The sequence below is a fragment of the Astyanax mexicanus genome, chromosome 6 (genome assembly GCF_023375975.1).
Source record: "Astyanax mexicanus isolate ESR-SI-001 chromosome 6, AstMex3_surface, whole genome shotgun sequence".
Lineage (NCBI taxonomy): Eukaryota > Metazoa > Chordata > Actinopteri > Characiformes > Acestrorhamphidae > Astyanax > Astyanax mexicanus.
Window position 1 is genome coordinate 52,038,017 of NC_064413.1, and position 23,006 is coordinate 52,061,022.

A 23,006-nucleotide genomic window follows, 5' to 3' on the forward strand; every position below is an offset into this window, starting at 1 on the left:
CCCATCCCCCTCTCTCTCTCCCTCTCTCTTCCTCTCTATCTCTCTCTGTTATTGTTTTCATTCTGCTCTTCCTCTGTCTGTACCTGGGCCCCACTCCAACCTCAACCGACCAATCAGAGAGCTCCAACGCGACAGTACCCTGCCGCTTGGCACACTGCCAGGAACAGCGCGAGGCGAGCATTACATCATCAGTCCTCAGGGATGCACCTGATTGGTTCCACAGACCTGAGCAAATTAGGCGAGCGGCCAATGAGCCCCGGGGTGCCTTTCTACAGGAACTTCTGTCAACAGTGGGTCACGTGGAGAGAGAGAGAGAGAGAGAGAGAGAGAGAGAGAGAGAGAGAGAGAGAGAGGGAGAGGGAGGGGGGGAGGCAAGAGCAAGAGAAAGTGACAGAGTGAAAGAGGGGCAAAAGCGAAAGAGAGGATAAAGAGAGCAAGCAAGCAGGAGCAAGAGACAACAACAAAAAAGAAAGGGACAAACAGAGTGAGAGAAAGTGAGCAAGAGCAGGAGCGAAAGAGAGAAAGAGCAATTAAAGTGAGAAAAACAGGAGAAAAAAATAAGGAAATAGAGTAAGAGTGTAATAATAAGAGAGAGAAGGGCATTGAAAAAGTCAAAGAACAAATGTCAGAGGCACAGAAAGAGAGAGAGGAAGAGAAAGTGCAATGAAAGACAGAAAATTAAGATCAACACAGTGTGAGATGCAAATCCGCAAGAGAGAACGAGAGAGACTATGAGTGAAAGAGAGAGAGAAATGCAAGAGAGCGAAAGCAAAAGTAACAGAAAGAAAGAGAGAGAAAGAGAAAGAGAGAGAGAAAGACAAATAAAGAAACAGAGTACAAATAAGAGAGAGGGAATGGAAGGGGCACAGAAACAGAGAGAAAAAGAGAGAGCAATGAAAGAGTGAAAGAAATGAGCAAGAGAGTATGAGATACAAACATAAAAAGAGAGAAAGAAAGAGACTAAGAATGACAGAAAGGGATGTGCAAAATTGCAAGAGAGCTAGAACGAGAAAAAGAACGGGAGCAACAGAAGAAAAGTAAGGAAATAGAGTGAGAGAGAAAGAATTAGAGAAAGAGATGGGCAATGAAAAAGAGAGAGAACAAATGACAGGGGTGCAGAAACAGAGAGAGAAAGTGCAATGAAAGACAGAAAGAAAGAGCAAGAGTGCAAAACGCAAACCTGCAAGAGAACAAGAGACCAAAAGTAAGAGAGAGAGAAAGAAAGAGAGACAAAAGAGCGAGAAAAAGAATGTGAATGGCAGTAGAGAAATAAAGAGAGTGAGAGCGAAAGATAAAGAATAAAACAAAGAAAAGGGTAAGGAATGAGAGAATGAGAGAGGCACAGAAACAGAGTGAGAGATGCAAACATGAAAAAAAAGAAAAAAAAGAAAAAAGAGAAAGAGACAAGAAAAAGAAAGAACATGCACAAGAGAGAGAAATAGCAAGACAAGAGCATCAAGAGGGAAATAAAGACAGAGTGAGGGCAACAGAGCGAGAGAGAGATGCAATAAAAGAGAGCACAAAAGAGTGAAAGAGAGATGCAAAGCATGCAAAGAGAGAGCGAGAGAGACCAACAGTGAGAGAAAGAGATAAAACAAACAACAGATAAATAAAGTGAAAGAAAGCAAGAGAACACTAAAGAAAATGATCAACAAGACAGAGCAAGACGGCATAGAAAAAGAGAAAAAGAGCGCGAGAGAGACAGAGAATGAGAGAAAGAATGAGAAAGAGCACAAGAGAGACAGAGCGTGAGAAAGTGAGAGCAGGAGAGAATGAGGAGAAAGAGAAAGAATAAAACAAAGCAAAGGGTAAGGAATAAGAGAATGAGAGAGGCACAGAAACAGAGAGAAAGAGAGAGAAGTAAGTGAGCAAGAGAATGAGAGCAAACACAAACGAGAGAACCAAAAAGACAGAAATAGAAAGAGACAAGAAAAAGAAAGAACATGCACGAGAGAGAAATAGCGAGACAAAGGACGAGAACGGCAAGAGAGCATAAAAGAGAGTGAGAGAGAGAGATGCAAAGCATGCAATGGGACAGAGAGAAAGGGACCAACAGTGAGAGAAAGAGATAGAACAAACAATTACAAATAAAGTGAAAGAAAGCAAGAGAACACTAAAGAAAATGATCAACAAGAGAGAGCAACACAGCATAAAAAAAGAGAAAGAGCGCGAGAGAGATTGAGCGCAAGAAAGTGAGAGCAAGAGAGAGTGAGGTAAAAGAGAGAGGGGTAAAGAGAGGGTGAAAGAGAGAGAAAAAGAAAGAGAAAGAGGCTGCCAGTGGAATGCTCCCCCGCCCCTTCATCAAGTGACTAATCATCAGGCCATTTTGGCACCAAATTAATTGACCCAAATTGAATTGTAGCGCCGGCTTCATTAGCATTCGCTTGCTTATTTAGGTCAGAGTGCTCAATCTCTCTCTCTCCCACTCTCTCGCGCCCTCACTCTCTCGCTTTCTCGCTCTCTCCCAACACACAATGGAGGAGAACACTGAACTGGCTGGATGGAAACCCTGCAGTGGGTTACTGGTTTCCAGGTCAGTCAGAACCGGCCTGTAGAACATTCTGGAGAAAAGTTACGACCTACAGAAGAACGGACCTACAGACCAACAGCTCCAACAGCAAAGCTCCAGGCACTCCACGCCAACCTGAACATGAGATTTACACTGACAATCTGATGAGAGAGAGAGAGAGAGAGAGAGAGAGAGAGAGAGAGAGAGAGAAAAAGATCTATAATTCCTAGCGCTCGAGAGAAAGAACTAGAAGAGGAAAAAGAAAACAAGCAATAAACTATTAGAAAGAAAAAAAGAAAGAGAAAAGCCTACAAGCGAGAGTGCGAGAGAGTGGTACGGAATAAAATGAGAGAGTGAAAGTTAATGAGCAAGAATCAGAGAAGCTGGAAATTTCAAAGAATGAAAGACATAAAGCACGAAAGAGTAAGAGCGCGAGAGAGCGAAAGGTTGAGAGAAGAGTGTGAGAGCTAAAGAGGGGGAGAAAACCAGAGGTGAGCAGGAGAGAGTGTGAAATAAGAGTGAAAGTGTGAGAGAGTAAAACTGAAAGAATGAAGGCGCAAGAGTGAGCAACCGTGATCAAGCAAAAACGTTAAACAAGTGAATGTTTGAAAAAGTTCCTAAGAGTACAAGAAAAAGTGAGAATGAGAAATAAACTGCAAGAGTAAAAGTGAGTGGGAGTGGGAGAAACAGAATGTGAGTATAGAGTGAATGTGATAAACAGAATGTGAGAGTTTGTTAGAAGAGTGTGTGAGAAACAGATAATGAGTGCAAAAGAAAGAGAATGCAAGAAACAAAACACAAAGACAATAAAGAGTACGTGCAAGGAACAACGCGAGAGCATGAGAATGAGAAACAGATCACAACAGTATAAGAAAGACTGATAGTAGAAGAACGTGCAAGAAACAGAACGTAAAAGTACAAGAAAGACTGAGTGTGAGAAACAGAATGCAAAACATACAAAAGTGAATGCGAGAAAAAAAATGAGACAGTACAAGAGAGTGAATCCAACAATGAGATTGCGAGAGATAAAGAAAAAAGTGAGTGTGAGAAACAGATCACAAGATTAAAAGTGAACGTGAGAAAAAGAACGTAAATACAAGAAAGACTGAGTGCGAGAAACAGAATGCAGTATACAAGAGTGAATGTGAGAAACAAAATGCGACAGTACAAGAGAATGAATGCAAGAAAGAGATTATAAGAAAAAAGGAAAGCGAGTGTGAGAAACAGATCACAAGATAAAAGAAAAGTGAATGTAAGTGCAAGAAACAGATCAAAATAAAAGTGAGAGTAAGAATCAGAATGTGAGAGTAAAAACAGAAACAGAATGCAGAAATATAATATAATGTGAGAAACAAAATGCACCAAGTGACAAATTACGGGAGAAAAAGGAACTGAGTACGAGAAACAGATTGCAAGAGAAAAGTAAGCATGAGAACAGAATGTGAGAGTACAAGAATGACTGAGTGTGGGAAACAGAATGCGACAGTACAAGAGAGTGAATCCAAAATTGAGATTGGAAAGAAAAAAAAAGTGAGTGCAAGAAACAGTTCGCGAGATAAAAGGAAAGTGACAGTTAGTGCGAGAAACAGATCACAAGAGTAAAAGTGAGCATGAGAAATAGAATGCAAAATATATAAGCGTGAATGTGAGAAACAAAATGCGACAGTACAAAAGAGAGTGAATCCCAAACTGAGATTGTGAAAGAACAAGAAAATGAGTGCAAGAAACAGATCGCAAAAGTAAAAAGTGTGCATGAGAAACAGAACGTGAAAGTACAAGAAAGACTGAGTGCGAGAAAGAGAATGCAAAAATACGAGAGTGCATGTAAGAAACAAAATGTGACCATATAAAACTGAGATTGCGAAAGAAAACTAAAAAGTGAGTGCAAGAAGTGGAATGCGAGTGAACAGGAAAGGGTGAAATGCGAGAGTAAACTCAAGAGATACAAATTAAGGGACTACAATGCAGGGCGTGAGAGAGTACAAGACAATGAGAAAGTGCGCGAGAGCCCCTCTTAGAGAGGTCTCAGCTACACACAGACCTTTTCTAAACACTAAGTAATGAAATTAATGCTGGTGAAAACACACACAAAGCAGGAAACAGAGCAGGATTAGACCCAACACACACACACACACACACACGATCATTGAAAGTAATTACACTGGCAACTTCTAATTGGACGGCTCCCAGCCCAGCACTGCGCATTGTCTCTGCGCTGCAGGGGCCAACGGGGTCAGCAGGCTTTAAATACGGGACTTTGAGGGCCGCTCGCATCAACACAGCCCACTTCCTCAAACCCCAGCTCTGTTCATCCCTCTTTCCATCACACTATATCACTCCATCCCTCTCTCTCTCTCTCTCTCTCTCTCTCTTTCTTCTTCCTTCCTCAATCACAGGCCTCATTTTCTCAGCATAAAGCCACGCCAATCAGACACTCCGAAAACACACCCGACCACCACCATTACACACAATCAGCACCTAGTTCCCTATTCTCTGCTCAGAAACACACACACACACACACACACACCCCTCACAATAGTGGGCCAGTTAATGATGCAGCAATTTGGCTGCAAGAAAAAAAAGAAGTCCCTGCTTCAAAAAAAAAAAAAAAAAAAAAAAAAAAACACTTCAACAGTCCTTCAAAAAGTATTGGCTTTAGACTCTGTCTGGCATCTTTTTTTTTATCTCTCACTCTCTTCTACTGCACTATGTGTGTGTGTGTGTGTTGGATTAAATGAGAAAGAGAAAGTCAGTGTAATTAAAAGTCTGAACTCTACATGATGGGTTTTACCCAAGGCTATTAAGAAGTACTAGTGTTTAAATACACTACTGAAAAAAATCAAATAAACTAAGAATCATTAGAATATCATGAGCTTTAATATTAAACTTTACTGGTGATCTGCGTAATACATGTATTTTACCAGTCAAAATATTTCATATTGTTTTCTGTTTTTTTCCTACATTATAAATTTAGGGGTCAGCAATAGGCGGCCCCAGAAAGAAACATCTGACTTGTAAGGTTGTTTGAACTATAATGTATGATAAAAAATATATATTAATAATGATAAAATGCTTCTCTGGCAAGTTTTTGTTTATATACAATTGGGTTCAACAACCCACTGGGCTGGAGAGCTACTAGACTGGAGCACCCCACCCCATGCTGACCCCTGATATAAATGAATAGTAAAGTGATCCAGACCATGAAAGAACACATAAGGAATCATGTAGTAACTTAAAAATGTTCAACAAACCAAAAAATACTCTGTGAAGAAGTTTTTAGATGCTCTTATCTGGGGGCTGTTAACTTGTGGTTTCTAAGGCTGGTATGTCTGATAAACTTATCCTGTACAACAGAGGAAACTCTTGCTCTTCCTTTCCTGAGGCGCTCCTGATAAGAGCCGGTTTCATCATAACGTTTCGATAGTCTGCACTTGTAGATACTTTCAAAGACCTTGAAATATTGTAAAGTATTTTTTCTTGCTTCTCATAATCTGTATTAGAACATTACTCAAATATTCACCATTCACTGTATACCTGTAACTCTACCTCTTCACTACTTTACAACTGATGTTCTCAAACACATTAAGAGAAAAGTAATTCAAGTAATTAACTCTTGATGAGTTCAGCACAGCTGTTAACTGAAAGCCTGAATTTCAGGTGACTCTACCTCATAAAGCTCACTGAGAAAATCCAACAGAGATATGCAAAACTGCAAAACTGTTATCTAATCAAGAGGAGCTACTTTAGAGAAACTTAAATATTAACACTAGTTTAACCCTTTTTGTTTACTTAATAATTGTAATGGTTTTGAATGAGTTTCAATGAGTATTAATCTACTTAATCTACTCTACTTCTAATCAACAAGTATTAATCTACAATGCAGAAAATTTAAAAGTAATGAAAAAACACTGAATTTAGGGTATGTCCTTACTTTTGACTGGTACTGTAAATATATTATATTATATTATATTCATATATTATATTCATATATATATATATATATATATGAATTCAACATGCTGAGCAAGACGAAGGTGCTGTAATGTAGGGCCCAAATTTCCAAATTAAATAAAAATTTCAATTAAAACATTATACAAAACATTAAAAACAAATTAATGCTCAGAAGCAATTACAATTTAGCACAAAACAAACAAAAACAGTCTCAAGGTCAGGCAAAAAAGTCAGCTTCAAAAATGAGGATGGTATGAGTTTAGATGGCAAATTGATGGTACTCCAAAACTTTAACTGGAATCAATCACCTGCCTGGTGTAGCCAATTACACAATATTGATAAATATCCTTGGGTTACATTCCTAACACTACAATCATCTTCCTCCGTACTAAGAGTAACCTTTAAATATACCAGGTTATAAAAGGACTGTAAATGAAATATGCATAGTAACTATTTAAAGAGTTTGTCTGATTTTGCTTCTTGGGACAAAAAATACCTTCAAATGTAGGTATTGCCATAGAAAAGGTTGGGATTTCTATTTTTTTATATTGTTACAGAACTGGCACAGCAGGTATTTGAGAACTTTCACAACTTTCCCATCATCCAGTGAGGCAGCGCTGACAGAACATGTGCTGGAGGGTCATTTCACAGCAGAGGTGGTGTGTTCACACTCATGACAGATATGGGTCACTTACAAACACAACTGTGAACCCGTCACCTGAGACAGGAAGGCCTGCAGTATGAACGCAGGACAACATCAACAGACCTTCATCTCTTTACCACAGTCAGAAATTCAGCTCTAGAGAACAAATAAAATCATAAAGTGATGCAGCACTCACTTCTTCAGGCCCCTGATGCGCGTCCCCGGGCTCCTGGCGTTCTCACTGTCCTCAAAGTCGTTGTCTTCGTCCTCGTGGTAGTCGTCGTCCTTCTCGGAGCTGCCGCGGCGGTTGCGGATGTGCAGTGGAACGTATCCGGGGGTGGGGCCGAAAAGCTTCAGCTCGCCCTGGCCTAGCAGGCTCCTCTCTCCACAGTAACAGAAGGCACACAGCTTTTCTCTAAAAGAAACAGAAAGAGAGAGAGAGAGAATATTTAAAACATGGTGCAGGTAGAGCAGGAGGATGAGATATGTCACTGTACATTTCTCCTATCGCGTGTCTCATCCCCTGTGGGTCTTTCTAAACTTTCACTGACCATTCATTGCTATAGATGATGCTCAAATATATAGACAAACAAATTAGTAAATTCTTTTAAAATCAACTAAACAATACATACATATGGCTTAAGCCCTATGTTGAAGGGATTAGCTTCTCAGGAGGACGTGTTTGAACATTATTTCACACTTCTACTCAGTGATAAAACTCTTGCATCTAGACTGCAATTGAAAAAACAGGAGGAGCAGTGAGTTTTTAGGCTTTCTCAGTCACGACATCGCGTTCAGTAGCTCCTCCATTTCCACTCGCTGCTGTGTTTTTACGTGGATCCCCGTGGAAACATGCGCCCAAAGTGTAATTATGGTGCGTAGCAGTGGACAAATAGCTATTTTATTAAACGCCACGGTGATGAAACTCAGAGATGCGAGACCAAGCGGGACTAAAATTACCAGAGGACAACAGAGTTCAGAGAAAAACAGTAGATAATTCAGCCTGTAATTTTCTCTTAGAGGACGTCTCAGAAAAAAAACGCACATAGTCGTTCCGGACAGGAATAAAATCGTAGAGGACCCACCATAAAAGAGAAAATTAACCCCAGAACCCCCTGAGAAACTAATCCCGTTCGGATAGGGCTTCATAGTCTGTAGAATTTTAAGACACATTAAGTAAGACACAAGTAAGGATGCCTACATTGAAGTGAGCAATGTTTTACTTCTTACCGGTAAATACTTGATAATTTTCTTTTTTCTACACAGATTTCTCTCCTGAAATTTGGGTGAGTAAAGTGTTTCCGTTTATTTACAGTTAAAGCTTAGATTTCCAGTATTTTCTCTAAGGGTGAGTTTTCAGTGAAGCTTCTCCAGCACTAAGGCTAGGTGCAGCAGCATTAGCACTAGACGCTAAATGCACGCAAAAGCACGCAGAACGCAAATGCTAGCTGATAACGCTAAACTGATGAATCTTCAGTGTTCTGGTAAACCAGGGCACTGTCAGCTAGCCTAGCAAACGGCAAACACACAGTCTAATATACTTGCTAGTGTGTGTGAATGACTACACTCTGTTTTCTTGTGTTATATCTTTCTTGGGCGGCACGGTGGCTTAGTGGTTAGCATATTCACCTCCCAGCACTGGGGTCCTGGGTTCAAGTCTTTATCTGGGTGGAGTTTGTATGTTCTCATTGTGTCTATGTTGGTTTTCTCTGGTGACTCCGGTTTCCCTCCACAGTCCAAAAACATGAAGATCGGATAAATTGTCCAGAAAAATTGAATACTGTAAATTATTCTAGTAAATTGGATACTCTAAATTGATATCTGTGTATGTGTAAATTGTGTGGAATGTATGTAAATGTGTGTGTATGTAATGGATTGTCCAGGGTAAATGCTGTAGTGCCCGATGCAGTCCTCCAGGTGGAAGGTGGTTTCCGGTTGAAAGTACGCTGTGCGCTATTGGCTGCCGCATCCGTGTGGATGAGGGCTGAGTATGAATGGTTGTACATAAAAATGTGTAAATTGTAAAGCGTGCTTGGGTTTCAAGAAAGGCGCTATATAAGTTATACTTCATTCATTTATTTCTTTTTCCAGTGTGAATGCAGGATAAAAGGTGGGCTTCTGAAAGACTGACACTTTGAAAAAGATAGCCTTCCCACAACCCCCCCAGCCAGTGTAGCACCTTCCAAAACACAAACACTGCTTTCAATAGAGAGTAACTGCAAACTGGGCTGCATACAAGAACTTCAAATGAGCCGAAGACACACAAACCAGCGGCTTTCCCATCTTTCTCCATCTTCCTCCCCCTGTCAACTGCTCTTCATCTGACCACACTGAGCAGCTGAGCTGGTCCTGCTCGCCTCTCCCGCTCTCCTATTCCCAATTCCCTACTGGCTGGTCAGAGAGCGGCTCTGACGGAGGGGGGGATGGGGGTTCTGCTTGAAGGAGCTGTGGGGAAAGAGATGGAGACGATGGTCTGCCTGGATGAATTTGACACTGAATCCCAGTCCAGCTCAGACGCCAAAAGAGCTGCTCGTCAACCACAAACCAACACTCGCCTCGCTTAGAGCCGGAGGTCTCGGGAATCCTGGGATAAGTGGTAAATGGGGCGAGATGATGGTTGTGGATAGACTTACTGGCTACAAGAAGATATAGACCTCTAAAAGTCAGGAGTCAGTTGGAACTCCAGGCTAAGAAGATATTTTCCTATGGATTTAACTCAAAACAGTCTATAAAAATTTTACAAAAAAGGCAATGCTTCAACATTTCATAGGTCAAGCATTCAACCACCAGTGGTCTCTGGATCTGGATCTACAAATTAAGTAATTAAGGATTTGAAACATCTATGTACCTACATGTGACCCAACACTGAAACAACATCCCAAGAATAACTCTTTGCTGAAACAGCTTCACTTAAAAAAAAAAACATTGAGTTGTGTGTTGTTGCTTATAATAGAAGAATGCATTGAAAATAGCTGGTTTTGAGCTGGTGTTTGCATTTAGCATGAAACAAGAACTGCCTAATTCACACTGAGCCAGTTTACACCTGATCACTTCATGCAATTAGTATCTGGATTATATACTAAAAAGATTTGAACAACATTGCCAGTTAGGAGGTTAGCCAAATTCACAGGTGTTTTGGTTGCACTAGAAGAAGTTTTGGTTATCTTCAAGAGACAAGGCTTAAATTTGTCCTAGACTACTTCCTAAACTGGTTCAAGCGACCAGATATGTATATGTCTCAGACCAACTTAATTGAAAGGATTTGTATCTGTTTTAAATGTGTCTCAGACCACCTCCTGAAGTGGCTTAAACTGACTGAATTTGTATCTGTTTTAAATGCATCTCAAAACATCTCCTGAAGTGGTTTAATTGACTGGATTTGTATCTGGTTTAAATGCATCTCAGACCACATCCTGAAGTGGTTTAATTGACTGGATTTGTATCTGGTTTAAATGCGTCTCAAACCACCTCCTGAAGTGGTTTAATTGATTGGTTTTGTATCTGTTTTGAATGCGTCTCAGACCACCTCCTGAAGTGGTTTAATTGACTGGATTTGTATCTGGTTTAAATGCGTCTCAAACCACCTCCTGAAGTGGTTTAATTGATTGGTTTTGTATCTGTTTTGAATGCGTCTCAGACCACCTACTGAAGTGGTTTAATTGACTGGATTTGTATCTGGTTTAAATGCGTCTCAAACCACCTCCTGAAGTGGTTTAATTGATTGGTTTTGTATCTGTTTAAACGTGTCTCAGACCATCTCCTGAAGTGGTTTAATTGACTAGATTTGGATCTGTTTTAAATGTGTCTCAGACAATCTTCTGAAGTGTTTTAATTGGCTTGGTATGTATCTAGTTTAAATGCGTCTCAGACCACCCTGAAGTGGTTTAATTGACGTTTTAAATGTGTCTCAGACCATTTCTTAAAGTTTTATTGACTGGATTTGTATCTGTCTGTAATGCATCTCAGACCACCTTCTGAAGTGGTTTAGGTGATTTAATACCTATCTGTCTCCTTAAATGGTTCAAGAGATTGTATTTTTATCTGTTTTAAATGCATCTTCGGTGCATTTACACATGCATGTTTGGCTGGCATCCTACAAATACAGCCCTGATAAACACCACAAAAGGAGATAAAAAGTTTTTAATTCTTAACTGAACTGGAGCACTGAACAAATATCAGTATCAGATCAGACTCCATGTCAGCAGATATTCCTATACTTAAGAAAAAATAGAATAATAAAAAGCCCACTGGTTCTCCAAGGTTTCTGATGGATGTTTACCCACTGTTATAAATGGGATGTTGACGTTCTGCAGTTCTACTCTGGATGATGCAATTCTCAGTGTTTACTCCTCTCATTGTCAAAAACACATTAACAGAAGCTAGCCTGGGAATGTGAGGAGAAAAATCTGGCTTTTGAAATTTGTAGAATAAGGCTACATTACATAGCCTGAGATTTTAACTAATAGGATCTCTGGAGAGAAAAAAGTGTGTGCATCTAAACCGTCAGAAAAAAATAATTATCCTGAATTCACCTCAAAATGGTTCACTGTAAACAGAAAAAGTAAGGAAAAGTTTTTGTTTTACAATGATTAAATGTGTTAAACTACATTCCATGTGAAAAAAACAACAACCAAGTAAAGACCTGCCTGCTTAGAAATTATATTTTTTTTCTGAACTAACTCTGACCAAACCGATAAACAATAATTAAACTAAAAAAAACAGATTTTTTTACTGACTCAAACCTCACCTTAAATTTGGAAAAGACCAAAAAAAATGGGAGGGTTAGTTTAGGAGGGGCACTGGGTGATGTACGGGTTTAGGGGCGGGGCAGGAGGGAGAGCTGCTTGTGCTGTGCTTCTCTCCACTCTTCCTCCAGACTCTGATCCCTTGATTTACAAATGAAATGTAAAATTTACTGATGATCAGTGATGGTTTGGAGAGACATGCCATCTGCTGGTGTTGATCCACTGTGTTTTTTCTATCAAGTTTAAAGTTAGTGCAGTTTTGTTTTCCCACAAAATCTTACAGCACTTCATGCTTCCCTCTGCTACTGACAACTTTTATGGAGATGGGTATTTCATTTTCCAGCAGGATTTGGCACACTGCCCATACTGCCAAAAGTACCAATTGGTCTTATATAATATTCTAATTTTCTGAGACACTGATTTTTGGGTTTTCAATGGCTGTAAGCCATAATTATCAACAATAAAAGAAATAAACGCTTAAAATAGATCACTTTGTGTGTAAAACATCTATATAATATATAATGAGAGTTTCACATTTTGAACTGAATTACTGGAATAAAGTAACTTTTCAATGATATTAACTCGGGCCGAGATGGATTCGTCACAAGAAAATAGTCTGTGATGTAGGCGTCTTTCGTTTTTTCAATGCTATTTTTATTTTATTGAAAGCTATGGCGTGATAATCACAATATAGCAAAGTAACAAATCAAAGTGCGTTTAAAAAGTTAGAACGTTATAATCACGCAGTTCTGGGGCTCACGCACACGTGAGCTCCTTCACTTGTCCATATTACGCAACTGACTTGCTGCGCTGTGCGTTCTTAAATAATAGGTCTGTGCTTATTCAGTGTTGCAATGTTAATTAACATAATTCTGAACAGATTTCACTCATTTAAACAGCCCAGACATGTCTGTAAAAAGCTTAATTTTAACTCTATATTTACTAAAAAAATGTGAGGTTTAAATCGGGCTCGGGCTCGAAATTAGGCCTGATTTTCTGGGCCTGATCTAAGCTCAGGCAGGTATACATAAACACAGTTATGCCATTTAACACCTTAAAGTAATTTCTAAACAAACAGCAATCATTGATATGACAGTATGAGAAAGCAAGCTGGCAAATCTGTGTGTGTGTGTGTGTGTGTGTGTGTGTGTGTGTGGTCAGGGTTATTTGTGAAACATCTATGCGTGAGCAGTGGAGGGGGAGGGGGGGGTCTTTTTACCCCCTCACCCACCACATGTTGCTGAATGCAACACACTGAGAGAGAGGACAATCAGTGCTAATTGGGAGTAGAAAGAGAGTGCGCCCCCCCCCCCCCCCCTTCTCCACAAACACACCCCCCTCCTCCACCCCCTCCCTCTCAGCACTAATTACAGCAGCAGGCCGCGAGGCAGCAGTCTGCCAGGCCTCCGCCTCGCCTCCGCCTCGCCCCGCTCTTCCCAGCATCCCTCTGCTCAATTACAGCTCCCGCTCAATCCTCGCCTCCCTTCCTCTCTTCCCTCCACACCAACTCACTCTCACACAGCACACTCTGCAGCTCACACACACACACACACAGAGACACCAATGCACAAGGCTTACACAACATAAAATACAGATGCACTGAATATTTGGCAACCAAAAACAAAAATGATTTAAAAATATATATATATTATATTATATTATATTATATTATATTACATAATATTATATATTGCTTAAAAAAATCTGATTTTCTGCATTATTTGCAGAAAATGAGAAACATCTGAAATAACAAAATAGCAGATGCAGAGCTTTCAGACCTCAAATAATGCAAAGAATACAAGTTCATATTAATAAAGTTTTAAGAGTTCAGAAATCAATATTTGGTGGAATAACCCTGATTTTTAATCACAGTTTTCATGCATCATGGCATGTTCTCCTCCACCAGTCTTACACACTGCTTTTGGATAACTTTATGCCTTTACTCCTGGTGCAGAAATTCAAGCAGTTCAGCTTGGTTTCTTGATCTTCCTCTTGATTATATTCCAGAGGTTTTCATTTTTAAGTGGTCTCTGATGTTTTTCCAGAGCTGTATAAATGTACAGATGCACTGAATATTTGGCAACCAAAAACAAATTTCTTCCAATATACCTAAGCCAATGTCCCACCCATTCAGCTGCTACTAAGCTGTATATCCCTCTATCACAGATGATGGCACAACACCAGGAGGGTAAAGACTAGCACACGCCTCCTCCGACACATGTGAAGTCAGACTCCGCCTCTTTTTGAGCTGCTGCTGATGCAGCATTGGCAAAAAAAAAAATAACACAGCGCTAATGCTCGGAGGAAAGCGCAGCGACTTGGTTCTGATACATCAGCTCACAGACGCAGCCTTGTGCTGATCGACATCACCCTAGGAGTGATGACAGGAAAGAGTGCCCTCTACCTGAGGGCGAGCTGCAAGACAAGGATTCAAACCAGCAATATCACGATCACAGTGGCAGCGCTTTAGATGGATGTCCCACTCGACGCCCCAAGGGGGTGATTTTTAGCAAACAATTAATTGGTTAACAGCTTACAGCTGGTAAGCAGCAATGGAAATAAACAGTGTTTACAGAACACACAGTACATTCTCACTTTCATTATAATACAGAGAACTCTGTAATTATTAAAAGTAGAAGTCTTTTCTTTAGAGAAATTACTGGAGAAGCCAGATAGCAGTGAGTACTGTTTCCTACACCTTCAAAAGACTCTTGGAAACTGGAGAAAACTGCTACAGGAAGTAGGAATTCTGGCTGACCCACATGGCAAAGGCTTTAGCCTTTAGCTCAGATTAACATTAGACTAAGTCTCAGTTTCAGCAGTAAAGAGAACAATTAAATTTTGATCTAAACCTGATGAACTGAGATGGTGATCTGAGGTGATTTAATTGGGATGAGCTGGAGCTTCACAGCGTGAAGGAAAAGCAGCAACTATTGTTCAGCACCTCCAGAAACTCCTTCAAGACGAGAAAACTACAGAATAGTTCAGCATGTGTTTCTGTATAGCTTTAATGTCTTCGATATTAAATATACAATGACGAAAATCATAAAAAGAAAGAAAACATTGAATGTAATTCAGTGGTACTGTAATGTACTGGTACTGTATGTAAGGACAGGGTACAATAGTGTAAGGACAATAGACAAGGCACAAAAACACAAATGTGTGTACGTACATTTGCAAAAGCGTACATGAAGACCATGTGATTATGTGGCTAACTGAGTTAACACACTAGAATTACAGTGTAAAAAGCAATGTGTGTGTACCGTATTTTTCGGACTATAAGGCGCACTTAAAAACTTTTAATTTTCACAAAAATTGACAGTGCGTATTATAATACGGTGCGCCTTTTGTATGGATTTTACTCGTCAGGTTGTAAGGAGCAGTAAACACACACTCCGTGCAGCGTTATAGAGAGTTTCAGTGCTATACAGAGTCCAGAGCCGTGCAGCTCCGAGGCTGGAGCAGCAAATAGCATTAGCTAGCTTATTCACTGTTCAGAGATCAGTATTATCTAAATTTTACCCGTCAGGTGTAAGGAGCAGTAAACACACACTCCGTGCAGAGCCGTGCCGCTCCGAGGCTGGAGCAGCAATAGCATTAGCTAGATGCTAACCGCTTAGCTAGCTAGCTTTTTCACTGTTCAGAGATCAGTATTTTCTAAATTTAGCACTTTTAATACTGCTGGAGCAGTATTATTAGAGTTAGATGCTAATCGCTAAGCGTTCACCGTTCAGAGGTGAGTTATCGGCCTGTAAGTCTGTGCTGCTTTGCCTGGCTAGCATTAGCTAGATGCTAAGCGCTAACTCTCTCAGAGGTGAGTTTTATCAGCCTGTAATCTGCTTGTTTACCGTGTTAAAACAAGCTACGGGGGACGAATCGCTAGCTAATATCTCACTGTCTTACCAGAACACGCAGGATTACTCAGTGTAACGCTGTCGTTTAAGTTTGGGTTAACTTTACTAGTTTAGGTGACTAGCTAGCGTGCTAGCGGATAGCTATGCTAACGCTGGTGCAGCAAGCCTTAGTGGACATCTGGAAATCTAAGCTTACTGTAAATAAACTGAAGCACGTTACTCACCCAAATAAACAGTTTTCAGGAGAGGAATCTGTGTAGATTAATATCCAGCACTCGTTTGACTTTGAAAGAGCTAACGTTAGATTTGTATACTGAGACGCTCCACCGGCAAGCGACCACCCCCGGTGGGGGAAGGGAAACATGGCGCCACCCCTTTTCACTTTGATATAGGCACCCTTTCTAGTGTCACTTAACGCGCCTTATAATGCGATGCGCCCTATGTATGGAAAAATAGCAGAAAATAGGCGTTCTTTGATAGTGCGTCTTATAATACGGTGCGCCTTATAGTCCGAAAAATACGGTACATAAAAGAGTACAGTAAGATCATGTGTGTTAGTTGATGCATCACACACGTTTACAAACAAGATGTACAGTACAGTGAAGTATAGATATTTACCTATAAAATGGTAAATAAAAAAATAAATGAAAAAAATGCCCTTTCATCTCCTCTTTCATGCTCTTCTCTTTTTTAGAGGTTATTCTATCTTTCCTCAGCTGTGTGAACATTCTTAAAAACAGGCTGCAAGTAATTCCCAAGAACTCGCTCACCCTTCCCTGAAATATAACCAGCAGCGCCTGCGCACACACCACTGTGACTCAGCTTATTAAAGCTGTGTTTGTGTGTAAGTGTGTGTGTGTGTGTGTGCACTAACCTGGTTTTGGCGTTCCCAGTGGTTGAGGCTGATGATCCGGCCGAGTCCTCGGACACGGAGCGCTGGAAGAGCGGGGATAAAGGCGGCTCGTCTCTGGGGCTGAGGTCCAGCGGCTGGGGGAAGTCCTCCTCATCTACCTCCAGCTCCACTTCTGTTAATCATCACACACACACACACACACACACACACAGCAGAGAACACACTTTAAAACAGCGTAATGCTGGACCAGTGATGTTAGTAACGTGTTACTCTTACGTTAATCTGACCCTTTTTTTCAGTAACGAGTAATCTAACGCCTTACTATTTCCAATCCAGTAATCAGAATAAAGTTACTTATCCAAGTCACTGTGCGTTACTCTCTCTCTCTCTTCCCTCCATCACCGAGATCTACACCACACGCTGCATCCGCAAAGCCACCAGCATTGTGGACGACCCCACCCATCCCTCACATGGACTCTTCGCTCTGATGCCGTCCGGCAGAAGATACAGGAGCATCCGAGCCTCCACTACTAGACTTTGCAACAGCTTCATCCACCAGGCAGTCAGACTTATCAACGCACAGAGACAGAACTGAATATTTGCTGCACTCTTAAAAACTATAAACTCTCAGTAACTGCTGTGATTATATATGTTCTATATGTTACAGTATGTTACACATTTCTGCACCTTATCCTCACTAAACACTTTATTATACCGTATCGGTAATGCACTGTCCTGTCTTAAACTCTTAAACTCTCGTCTTTTGTATTTATTGTTATTTATTGTTATAGTTTTATGTTGCACTGTCGTCACTCCTGCACTTTATGTTGTCTATTGCTTGTGGTTCTATGTTGCACCATGGTTCCGGAGGAACGTAATTTCATTACACTGTGTACCTGTACTCAGATGTAATGACAATAAAAGCCTCTTGACTCTTGACTCTCTCTCTCTCTCTCCACACGTGTCTCGCTTCTGTTAATGAGGTACAACCACTGGTTTACTCACCACATTCCACTGTTTCAGTCTTAACTTTACATTCCTCCCCTGTCTCTCTGTCGCGCTTGGTGTGTCTAGTTTCTGCCTCGTTTTTCCGCCAGTTCTCTGTAGCTGCTTAAAGTAACTACTAAAGTAACTTGTAAAGTAACTTAGTTACTTTTAAAATCAAGTAATCCATGAAGTAACTAAGTTTTTAAAGGAGTAATCAGTAATCAGTAATCGGATTACTTTTTTTAAAGTAACTATACCATCACTGTGCTGGACGCTGGACGATATAAACACTTTAAAAGCCTCAAAAAAACCCTTCTAAGAATCCCTACAATGGAAATCTCTACCTGCTACTGTCTGAAAATTTAATTTAAGTCTCTGAAGTCTCCTCTCACAAAAACTATATAATAATACTTTAGAAATAAAAATGGTCAAAATAAATCAATGCTCACTTTTATTTGCATAGATCTTTTATATACAAACAAAAACATAACATCCCTGTCAAACATAACCCTATAACCTATACACATATTACCAATATAAATAACTTTACATTACAACAGAGGCAGAGCTTCTCATTCTTTTGTAAACAATCTTATCAGATTAAAACTTTGATAAATAAATATACAAATACAAAAAAGCCTTCATATACATAAAAGTAACACAATATCCCTGTCAAATAAGCAAACCTATAGGCTTTATCAACTATAAATAACTCACAGCTCTTACAACATAAGAGCGAGGACGAGCTGAGCCAACTGGTATTGAAGTTTCTGAGGAAGCGTGCTGGATTCATTCATTTTGCCTCAGACACTGGAATACATTGCAAAGTTTATTTATCATTTGCACGACATATCAAGACATATGTGCATTGAAATGCTTGGGGTGAGGCTCTTATACACAGTAATAAATGCTATAACAAAAGTACAGCTTTGTAAAAAAAAAAAATAAGAGAGCACTTCAGTTTCTGAATCAGTTTCTCAGATTTTGCTATTTATAGGTTTATGTTTGAGTAAAATAAACATTGTTGTTTTATTCTATAAACTACAGACAACATTTCTCCTAAATTACAAATAAAAATATTGTCATTTAGAGCATTTATTTGCAGAAAATGAGAAATGGCTGAAATAACAAAAAAGATGCAGAGCTTTCAGACCTTAAATAATGCAAAGAAAACAAGTTCATATTCATAAAGTTTTAAGAGTTCAGAAATCAATTTTTTGTAGAAGAAATCTGTGTTTTAATCACTGGGTTTTCATGTTTATGCAACCTGGCATGTTCTCCTCCACCAGTCTTACACACTGCTTTTGGATAACTTTATGCCTTTACTCTTAGTGCAAAAATTCAAGCAGTTCAGTTTGGTTTGATGGCTTGTGATCATCCATCTTCCTCTTGATTATATTCCAGAGGTTTTTTAATTTGGTAAAATCAAAGAAACTCATCATTTTTAAATGGTCTCTTTTTTCCACAGCTGTATGAATATACAGAAATATAAAGATGAAAGTGTATGGAGGCCCTGAAGTTAGTACACAGATTAACAATGTTACCCTAAATGAACACTCCTGCCGTTTGTGTCCACGCTCTACTCTTTGCTTAAGTTTCCCTTTTTCCTTTTCAAAATTTTGTGAAATTTGTCCACAATCATTTGGACGTATAGTGTAATATTATTGGATATTGCAGCAGCAGGGGCTTTCGTTCGTCTAATAACGATGCAGCAATGAAAACGCACAGATGTGTCAGTCATGCTGTGCAGTTAGAGTCAGCAAGCAAGTTTTCAGCAGCTCCAAACTGAAGTTATTAAGTTTAAAGTGCCTCTAAAGTGCACGGAAACTGTCGGACAAAAATAAAATAAATAAATAAAAGAATAAATAAATAAAATAAAGTGGAAAAAGCCTCGAGGATGACTGTTTGACGCCTCAATGAGGGACTAGATTCAAGATTTCCAAATCAATGAAATTACAGACTAGGCCACAGACGGGACGGCTGAATTATGGTCTGCACGGCTTCGATTATCAATCACGCTGTCCTGCGGCACAAGGCATGCCAGCCTGGTTACCAGGGAAACCTTGTGTGAGCGCTATGGATTGGCAGTGTGAGAGTTGGGCTCGGAGGGTGGGGATGGGGGGATACGGGGAGGACGGTGCCTGAAGCGCCTGAGCCAGTTCAGCTTCTTCCTCCTCACAGGGCCGCGCTCTATTTAATACTGCGCGCACACACACACACACACACACACACACACACACACACACACACACAGACACACAGACACACAGACACACAGACACACACACACACACACGCGAGAGCTGTCACTCATCTGCAGCAGGTGGCATTATTATGATGGGTGTCAGTGTGTCAATGGTAAACCGATGCAGAGAGACGAGTCTATCTGGTTACGCTGGTGCACACGGAAATAGAGTGAGTGAGGGGGAGATGGAGATAGAGAGAGAGAGAGAGAGAGAGAGAGAGAGAGAGAGGAGAAGGTAGAAGGAAAAAAAGAGAAAGAGAAGGAGAGAGGGAGAAAAGGGAAAGCGGAGAAAGAGAGGAAGAAGGGAGAGGGAAAAAGGGAAAGAAAATTATAAAGAGAGGAGAAAGAGAGGGAGAGAGAGGAAGGAGAAAGATAGATTGAGGATAAAAAGAGAGAGATGAGAAAGAGAGGGAGAGAGAGAGAGAGAGAGAGAGAGAGAGAGAGAGAGAGAGAAAGAAGGTGAGGGAGAGACTGGAAGGCAGAGACAGAGAGAGTGAGGGAGGAGAGAGAGGGAGAGAAAGATGGAGAAAGTGAGAGAGAGTGAAAGGGATGAGGAAAAGAAAGAGAGAACGGAAAGGGAGAGAGGGAGAAAAGGTTGAGTGGAGAAAGAGAGGGGGAAGGGAGAAGGAAAAAAGAGAAAGGGAGAGATAGAGGAGAGAGGGAAAGAGAGAGGGGGAGGAAGAAAGAGAGAAAAGGAGAGAGGGAGAAAAGGGAAAGTGGAGAAACAGAGGGAGAAGGAAGAAAGAAAAAAGAATAGGAGAGATAGAGAGAGGGAGGGAGACAGGGCAAGAGAGAGAGAAAGAGAGAGAGAGAGAGAGAGAGAGAAAGTGGGAGTTTTGCAGTTATAACCTACTTGGTCTATACTTGACATTACTTGGTTTGTAGAAAATTTGGAATTCAATTTGGCGGCCTCCCTGTCAGAATGTGACTTATTACAATCATTATCAGCCACCAATATTATGCTAAAGCTCTAAAGATCTGGATGGGAATAGTTTCTCAGGGTGACGTCGGTGAAAAATTGTACACTTCTACTCAGTGATAAAACTCCTGCATCTGGACTGCAATTGAAAAAACAGGAGGACCAGTGAGTTTTTTTTTATTTCTTGGTCACATGACCTCGCGTACAGTAGCTCCTCCATTTCCACTCGCTGTTGTGTTTTACATGGATCTCCGTGGAAAAGAGCACCCAAAGTGTAACTACGGTGCGCGGCAGTGGACAAATAGCTATTTTATTAAACAGCAGCACACAAAAATCAGAGATGTGCGTCCGGACGGGACTAAAATTACCGGAGGACCACGGAGTTCAGCGAAAACAGAAGATAATTCTGTTAAATATAATAAATAATAAATAATAAAAGAAAAACATATTCATGGTCGTCCCGGACGGGAATAAAATCATAGAGGACCCCCCCCATAATCCCGTCTGGATAGGGTTATAGAGGCTGTTTTGATTTGCACCAAAATGAGATTACTGTTGTCATACCTTCCGAAACGAATTGCATTAAGTATGAAAACGAACCAGAGTCTGTTCTAAACTTAGTATAGTGCTGGTATGAAAACACACTAAAGGTCTCGAACCAAACAAGGCAGTAGTGAAACCCCCCTGAAACACATCCTTAAAAACAAAACTGCCTTTCCAAGCCAAATGTGACAAAACCCCAAATGCCAAAGCATCTTCCTTTGTACAAGCTGAAAGGCAGCACGCCCCTCACACCCCCTCCTCCCCCCACCAGAAAAATAACCTGGGAGTTTTTGTCTCCGACACAAAAGGAGTCACAAGAGGCTCCACAATGGGCACCGTGACCTTTGGATCAACCTCTGAAGGGAGGCAGACTTGCCCACACAGCACTTGTTAAACACAGCGTTTGAAAAGGCAGGGTGTGTTTTCTGGGTTCTCCCACCGCTGCAAAGAGCACCCATGTCAGGAACACAGCACAAAGCCACAGGTGTGCAACAGGGCACCCGGCGATCCTTCTGCTAGAAAAAGAGACCAAGAGCATCCATAGTGCTGAGGCAAGCTGACCTGAACCAGTCAGAGGGACAGAACACACACACTGCAATTACAGGGGTTGGACAATGAAACTGAATCACCTGTCATTTTAGTGTGAGAGGTTTCATGGCTAAATTGGAGCAGCCTGGTGGCCAATCTTCATTAATTGCACATTATTGCACCAGTAAGAGCAGAGTGTGAAGGTTCAATTAGCAGGGTAAGAGCACAGTTCTACTCAAAATATTGCAATGCACACAACATTATGGGTGACATACCAGAGTTCAAAAGAGGACAAATTGTTGGTGCACGTCTTGCTGGAGCATCTGTGACCAAGACAGCAAGTCTTTGTGATGTATGAAGAGCCACGGTATCCAGGGTAATGTCAGCATACCACCAAGAAGGACCAACCACATCCAACAGGATTAACTGTGGACGCTGTAAGAGGAAGCTGTCTGAAAGAGATGTTCGGGTGCTAACCCGGATTGTATCCAAAAAACATAAAACCACGGCTGATCAAATCACGCAGAATTCAATGTGCACCTCAACTCTCCTGTTTCCACCAGAACTGTCCGTCACCACAATAAATTATTGTGCTCTAAAACCAGGTGTTTCAGTTTTATTGTCCAACCTCTGTATATCAGTGTAGGGCTGCACGATATTGGAAAAATTTAATTATATTAAACAATGCAGGGCCCAAGACGTCACCAGCCCCGCCCCCACCCGAATGCTGGTCTCGCGTCCGGACCAATCAAGAGCTGAGTCAGCGCTGAGCAAACTGAACAAAACTGATCAGTGTGTACTAATCTGCTCCAACAAAATATTGGACTAGTACAATCTCTGCAATACAATCGCTGGTGGCCATGACATGACTTAACCTCCTGAGACCCCAACTCTTGCATGTCATGTATTTTTTTATTCTCTTTGCTATTTTGGCTAATTGGCACCTGATTAGTGCAAAAACAAAAAATTATATTTAGCTAAAACACAATGAAGTTGCGATTTGTAATGATGTGCAAAACATTTATTTTGTGCCTGAACACACAACAGTATTAACTGTTCATTTAAATTTCTGAACAAAGTCGAAACTGTCAAAAAATGGCCACATAAGAGGACACCAGGCCCTTGTAGAGCAAAATTTAGTGTTGTGGTCTAAACAACCCAAAATGTAATGTCCACACATGTGGACGCCAGGTCCTAGTTGTGCCTTAAAACATCATCTTTTGAATCCT

The 23,006-nt window shown here is 40.6% G+C and overlaps 1 protein-coding gene across 6 annotated transcripts in view; it reads right to left on the reverse strand.

Annotated features, from left to right (window-relative positions):
* kmt2ca (lysine (K)-specific methyltransferase 2Ca) overlaps window positions 1-23,006 on the reverse strand; it is a 252,908-nt gene that overhangs the window by 173,714 nt on the left and 56,188 nt on the right. For all 6 annotated transcript variants that reach the window (XM_049480854.1, XM_049480856.1, XM_049480857.1 and 3 more), the window contains exons 4-5: window positions 16,577-16,727; window positions 7,300-7,518 (exon numbers count right to left, since the gene is read on the reverse strand). In XM_049480854.1, coding sequence (XP_049336811.1) covers window positions 7,300-7,518; window positions 16,577-16,727 — 370 coding nt within the window. The remainder of the gene's footprint in view (window positions 1-7,299; window positions 7,519-16,576; window positions 16,728-23,006) is intronic.